This window comes from Cibotium barometz, chromosome 6 (genome assembly GCF_041138505.1).
Source record: "Cibotium barometz isolate CiBa-2024 chromosome 6, ASM4113850v1, whole genome shotgun sequence".
NCBI lineage: Eukaryota > Viridiplantae > Streptophyta > Polypodiopsida > Cyatheales > Cibotiaceae > Cibotium > Cibotium barometz.
This window is the reverse complement of record NC_141051.1, coordinates 39,794,882-39,802,259: the sequence shown is the minus strand read 5'-3', so window position 1 is coordinate 39,802,259 and position 7,378 is coordinate 39,794,882. Positions and strand designations below refer to the sequence as shown.

At 44.2% G+C, this 7,378-nt stretch overlaps 1 protein-coding gene across 5 annotated transcripts in view; it reads right to left on the bottom strand.

The window, feature by feature from the left end:
- Positions 1-474: 474 nt before the first annotated feature.
- LOC147637732 (GATA transcription factor 24-like) overlaps positions 475-7,378 on the bottom strand; it is a 93,498-nt gene continuing 86,594 nt past the window's right edge. For 4 of the 5 annotated variants that reach the window (XR_015266079.1, XM_086799572.1, XM_086799571.1 and 1 more), the window contains one exon: positions 475-911. Coding sequence is in view for 3 of the 5 variants with exons in the window: in XM_086799571.1 (XP_086655697.1) it covers positions 822-911 (90 nt within the window). In the remaining 2 variants the exon portion in view is untranslated. The remainder of the gene's footprint in view (positions 912-7,378) is intronic. The other variant, XR_015266080.1, reaches the window with a different exon arrangement.

Below are 7,378 nucleotides of genomic sequence, written 5' to 3'. Positions count from 1 at the left end.
CTTCGTATGCTAGTACAAATTATGTATTTTGGCTAGACTTGACATTTCTTTAAGCTCCTATTGTAGTGGTTTCTCAATGTGAAAAAAGTTTAAGCTATTAAAATTGAAGTCCCGCTTTAGAAACACATGCCTTGCTACAAGAACATGTATAGCCCTTTAGGAAATTGCAATTGTAGAAAAAATTATTAACAATGGAAGGGCATACTAAGGTTTGCAAGTCTTTCACCTAATTATGCAGAAACCTTCAAAACTAAGTTTTAAGAGGGATCATAGATTTATCAAGAGCACCTTGTCCCTCCACTCTTTTGGAGCTAGTAAACTCTAAAAAAGAGCCCTTGACAGCCCTCTTCATTCACAGAAACTCCTCAGCTCTAGGCCTCATGCAAAATGTAGCCCACACAGTAAAGCCTACCCCCACAAATCTCTAGAAGTCAAAACTTCTTTTGTACACAGTTGCACAGACGAAGGTTTTCACCATGTAAGTAGCTATATAACTCATTGTTTTCACCATACATGTGATTACATAACAAGAGATAGACAATCCTCAATTTGCACAATCAGAAACTATGATCCAACAATATACTCATAATCACATTTGAATCCGGGCCTCTGTACGCTATCAACATTTGTCACTTGATTATACAAAGCATCATATGAACTATATCTTTGCAGACATGATGTAAGCATGCCTTTTGCTTCCACCTTACCAAAAAATTTAGTGATGGATGTCAACTAGCAGACGCATATGCATTTGCTCCTTTTTTCAAAGGGAGAGACAGAATGAACAATCGTGTAAAGCTTTTGCCAAAAGTCATTGCAAATCAACCAGCTGCACCAACAATAGCCAATCCATTTGGAGCTACAGCGCCATCAGTCTGGTGTTCATTGAGCTTCTGACCCTCTGCCAAAGGCTGGCATAGAAAAAAGTTCAGTTCTCTCTCTCTCTCTCTCTCTCTCTCTCTCTCTCTCCAATGGCTTAATGGAAGGTCCAAACAGCCATCATCTGATGGGCTCACTTGTTTCTGCCATGGAGGAGATTCAAGTACAGGGAATTATTTAATGGGGTCCCCCACTTTTCCACATCACATCCAGAACTTCACCACTCCAGCCACACCTATGGGAGCAGATCATACTTGCCTGTCCTTCACTGTTTCAGGTCCTAGGAAGCTTCAAAATTTGCTTGTGAATGTGCTTGTGTTTTGTGTTCCATTTCTCTCTCGTAACTCTTGCACGTGGTCTATGCCTTGCACATTGTCACGTGCACACCTTAATCCAGCCCACGTAGACGTGATTATTCCTTGCAGCCGCCTAACAAGCAAAGTTATAATAAGGAGAGTTGAGGGACGTTTTGATAGGCCTATAGGTGACCGGAGATACCTTGGACATGCACAATATGACATTTTGATGACTTTTGATGGCCTGAAAAGGGCTTGCTGGCCGACCTAAAAACGACTTACTATCAAAATCCCTATATAAAGGTAGGTCAAGGGTCATTCTTGAGCATTCAGAGACACAGCTTGCAAAGCCAAGACCAAGGACAAGAGAGCCAAAACCAAGGGCATGCAGCCACAACATTTGGATTAACGGAGTACACCTCCATATCAACGTTTTCCATTATCGCACAGAGGAGGACACTAAGCATTTAGTTTATGCATAGCACGCAAGAGTCGGATCTGATTTATGATCTACAATCATTGTAAATACTCATTCATTCAGTAATATACAGTAGGAGTAGATTAGGTAAAGAGTCTCTCTTCTCCCTCTCCCTACTTCTCTCTATCATCATTGTGCATGCAATTGGTGCTAATCTCTCTTGCTTAGCATTAATCATCATTAAGAGTGCTTTGGCTTAGTAGTCGTGTTACAGTTGGTATCAAAGCTTCGGCTTTGATAAAAGAAGGTATTCGAATTTTGCATCTAAGGTTTTTGTGTGGTTGGTTTACTAGGCTCCAGAGCACACCCAAGTACCCGGAGTGGCTCCATCCCTCCAAAGGTAGTTGGTTTCCTACCCTTCAGGAAGCTATCGTAAGAGCCTTCCACACCTCATAGTGGATGATACATGCACTCTGCACTGTTCAGAAAAGGAGGCCATTCATCTTAGATACCAGCACCTCTCTTCAGCATCCCCAGCCTCAGGTGCCACCAGCCAGCAGTCCGCAGCATCAACTACCGTCATTTGAAGTCAACCTAATTTCAGTAAGTATGATGTTAAGTGTGATCATTTAGCAGTAAATCAGTTTATTCATCAATTTACTGCTCATTTTCCATTAGCTAGGATCACAGATCCTCACGATAGAGTCCACATAGCAGCTCCCCATCTCATCGGTGAGGCAGTCACTTGGTGGCATCATTGGTCTAATCTCTATACAGACCAGACCACAGGTGTCACAACTTTCAACTGAGATACCTTTGTCCGTGACTGAAAACCAGATTCCTCCTGCTCGAGTACATGACCGGTCTGGCAGATGAGTTCTATGGACTCAGACAGGACGGATCCCCAGTGCTTCAGTTTTCCGGCAAGGTTATGGGCTTTGACTCTCGCTCGGAATGAAGAAATGAAGATGAACAGAGGCAAGCCCAAGCAGTCATCTCAGTCCAGTACCAAACCCCAGCAGCAGCAATCCACTGCATAGCCAGGGAAAGGTAACGCATCTTCTAAAGATGCTAAGAAGGACGGCAGTAATAGCTCCAATTCAGGGGGTAAGAAAGACAAAGAATCTAAGCCTAAGAAAACCCCCGATGAAAAGGCTAAAGCAGGCATTACTTGAGGTTATCTTCCTCCAGAGAAGCAAAAGAAGTATCAGTCAGCAAATAGATGTTTTTTCTGTCACATCATAGGGCATGGTAAGAAGGATTGCCACAAATGGCAAGCGGAACAAGCCGCTAAAGCCCCTTCTGCCACAGTTGCCACAGCCTTCCCAACTCCTCCAGTCCCGCCTATTACCACCAATGCGGTTCAACTTTTACCTTCTATGCATCCTATGCCATCAGTGGTATTTGATGCTAAGCAAGAGGGTGAGAGCGATGCTACATAGAAGAGCCTCATCCGAGCTTATGGCTCTGCCAAGGGCCGACAATTTGTAGTCCTTTTCGATATGGGTAGTTCTGAAGACACCATCTCTCAGTTGGCTAATAAATTGAACTGCACATTAGTCCCATATCATCTCGATGTGGACGGGTTTACACCTGGTCTTCGCATCCACATTTCCCAGAAGGCACAACAATTTGCCTTTGAAGTTCAAAAGGCCTCATTCCAACGAGATTTCATCGTCTCGCCTCTGTTGGGGTGTGACATGATCTTAGGAATTCAGTGGTTCCGTCAGTATAAGCATATTCCCGATTGAGGACAGGATACTTTTACTATCTGTAAAGGTTTTCGTGAGCTTGTCATGATTCGTGGGGATAGAAACATTCTTGGCATCCCATTGATTTCGCATCTCCAGGCCAGACAAGCTATCCGCAAGGGAGCAGAAGGAGCCCTACTTTATGTTCGTGCTCAAACAGCCTCTACCTCATTGGTAGCATCCATTTCATCTTCGGTCCCTCGATTAGCAAACCTCCTGTCCAGACATCACGACATTATGCTCAGGGACGATCTCCCGCCCAGTCTCCCACCCTCTCGCCCTGAGGACCATCACATTGATTTGGTCCCTCGATCAGATCCTCCTAGCAGGTTTCCCTATCGTCTTTCCAAGACTTTAGAGGGTGAGTTAGAAAAGCAACTATCTGAGCTTCTCCGAGCCGGATTCATTCGGCCTTCTTCCTCCCCATTTGCTCCACCTATCCTATTTGTCCAAAAGAAGAACAAGTCTGCACGCCTTTGTATAGATTACATGGCATTAAACAAACTCACTATCAAGAATAAGTTTCCTATGCCAAGGATAGAGTACATTTTGGAGCGTTTAGACGGTGCTAAGTTTTTCACTAAGATCGACCTCAAGAGTTGTTACTATCAGGTCCGCATTTTTGAAGCTGACATTCCAAAAACAGCTTTTCGGACAGAGCGTGGTCACTACGAGTTCGTAGTCATGCCTTTTGGGCTTACAAATGCACCCCCAACCTTCAATAAGATGATGTCTAGGATTTTCGCAGTCCACATTGGGAAGTGTGTTTTCATACTCCTTGATGACGTACTCGTCTTCTCAGCCACTACGGAGCAGCATGAGAAAGATGTGGAGAAAGTCTTGCAACTTTTGCGAGATAATCAGCTCTACATAAACACCAAAAAGTCTATCTTTGGTATTAAGGAAGTTCAGTATTTGGGCCACATCATCGGTTCTGACGGGATTAGACTGGATCCATCAAAGGTTCAGGAGATCTAAGATTGGGACATTCCTAAGACCGCCCAAGAAATCCGCTCATTCGTAGGTCTTTGTCAGGCCTATAGTACCCATGTCCATCAGTTTTCCAACCTTGCATCACCTCTTACCGACTTGCTCAAGAAGGGTGAAAACTCGCAAGCAGAAAGTCTCAGTTACAGGCAAGGCGCTTTTGATGCATTCTGTGCACTCCAGAAAGCTGCCTCAGAAGCACCTGTATTAAAGTTAGCATCATGGGTCGAACCTTTCGAGGTCATCACCGATGCGCCAGCAATGTAGCCATAGGTGCAGTCCTCCATCAGGACAATAGATCCGTGGCATATTACAGTAGAAAGTTGAATGTCGCCGAAAAGAATTATTCGGTATATGACAAAGAGCTTTTGGGTGTGATCACAGCGCTCAAGCATTGAAAGCCTTTTCTTTATGGACAGGCTTCACAGTGAAAACAGACCACCAAGCACTTAAGTGGCTTCAGACTATGCCAAGTGCCCAATGGAGTGATCGACAGGCCAGGTGGAGTCAAACCTTCCAACAGTTTGGAGGTATGATTGAATACATCCCTGGTAAGCATAACCCAATAGTAGATGCTCTTAGTCGAAAGTCCAGCATCCAGACAGTCCACGAATCTACCATTCTCGAAATCACGGGAAGGACTTAGATAGTATGAAAGACCAATATGTCGACTCCCCTGAGTTTGGTACTCAGTCCAGTTTGGCTATAACTCGCAAGTGCCCGGGGGACTAGGGCCTTTGACACACTTGTTGATACCATCAATGCATATCAAAACACTTAAACATGGCCACAACCTTAACACATATCCATCATCACTTTGCATAAAACATAAAAGCTGGACAAAACATCCACAAATGCTGAAAATGGATCTTGCACATGTGACACCACATAAAGGCCGGAATGGGCCGACCCCCCTCCCCCCCCCCCCCCCCCCCTTGGAGTATTTTATTATCCAAGGAGAATAATATCATGTACAAGCTTTGAGGGCCTTACTCTCCCCACGGGAGATGCCGGATTATCCATATACAAATGCCATAACACAGCCCAACACGAAGCAACCAAGCCGGAACATAAGCTGTAGAAATGCCGAGCCAACAATATAATCCATATACCTCCGTGTGGGTACTGATTCTTCCCCAAAAACCACGGGTCTTCATGCAATAGAGCTGGTACAGCAAGTACAACTCTCCATTTAGCCGCGGTATAGTAGGTACAATGGCTGGTACAGCCGGTATAGTGGCTGGTATAGCAAGTACAATGGCTGGTGTACAGCCGATGCGGTGGCTGATATAGCAAGTACAAATGCTAGTACAGCATGTACCATGACTAGTACAATAAGTACAGTGGCTGGTACAATAAGTACAAAAGATGGTACAACCGGTACAATGGGTGGTATAGCAAGTACAAAAGCTGGTACAGCCGATACAAGGGCTTCAGTATTTCTTCGCGATGGAAGCCTCCAAAACAGTCCCCAACAACCGGTATTCTTCATGGGCAGCCTTCAAGAGAGAGAGAAAGAGAGTAGCTATCATTAGGGCAGCCTCTAACGGTGGTAGAGGCTAGTGTGCAGCAAGAGAGCCTCCATTAATGAAGAGAGAGGGATCCAATTTATAGATTTGGGCCTCCCATGAGCTAAAATGGCAAGAGAGCCACACAATAGCTGAAGTGACAGTGTGAGGCCACTTGTCTCACTTTGATCCATTTTCTAACAAGTGTCGAGCCACTTGTCTCACTTTGGTCCACTTTCTTGCCACATGTCCCAATCTAAAAGATGGGTCCTTCCATAATCTTTACCTCCAAAAATATCCCAACTAGTAGACATTTTGTCATAGGCACTTTGCCAACTCTTGGTATCTACTCAATTCCAAATGTAATGACGTGAGCAGAATTTCCATCGAAGCCGGCCAAAAATAGCAACTCTCCTAAATTTTAGGAGTGTGGTCCTTTGTATTCTAGGATAATCCCCCATTCCCAAAGCTTGTACTTTCCACATATTTAGACATCCCGGAGTCCACCAGACCCCTTTCATATTGGGAAATGTCGAGGCTGGTGACATCCTCCCTAGCTTCTTAAAAGTTGTCCGCAACTTTAAGCTTCAAGCCATATATTCAAGATATAATCATGTCCCATCAATTGGGCGAGACGAGACAATCTCAAAAATCCAATATAACTGAAGAATCCATGTCCCAAAGAAATGGGTGAGACTAAATAAGTCTCCATAATAGCAATATCATGTCCCAAAATAAATGGGCGAGACAAATCAGTCCCATAAGTCCAGACATCATAATCCATGTCCCAAGTAAATGGGCGAGACAAAATAAGTCTCCTGCCAATAAGGCATCGGTCCACATGACCTTGGCATAGATATAAGTTCCGTGCCAACCAGGCGTCAAGTCCACTTTACCACTTGCACTCCGTGTTGGTACTCTGACCACACACCTTGGATGAGAGGTGGGCTCAAGTAACAAGATAAAACAATCACTCGCAGGCATAGATAACCTGGTGTTCCATAAGCATTTCTGCTACACATAGTTTATAGGCATTTCGGCCACCAACTCACACTACCCTCTCAAGTGTCCATGTTCCCTTCCATCTGCTCTCTTTTGTTCCACCTAGATATGGTAGAAACAATCTTCAAGAGAGCACGTAGGACAAGAGAACACTACACACGGCATGTTGTGCTCGGCACTACCTTCTGAAGTGCCCATGTTCCCTTCCATCTACTCTCTATTGTAGAAACAATCTTCAAGAGAGCACGTAGGACAAGAGAACACTACACAGGGTATGTGAACCATGAGTTTCATAAGTCCAATGCATCCCAAATAAAGGGAGCTAAAAAGGATAATCCATCCTAGTAAAAGGGAGTCATAAACATAATCCATAAACCTGAGGATGGATCCAAATCCCTAGAAAAGAAGTCCAAGAATACCATAACTCTTACCACATACTCCGTGCTAACCACACACCTTGGAGTAGAGGTGGACTTTATCCATAAAAGCATCATATCCATGAGATATCCAAAGATTTCTTCTCTATAAACTCAGATA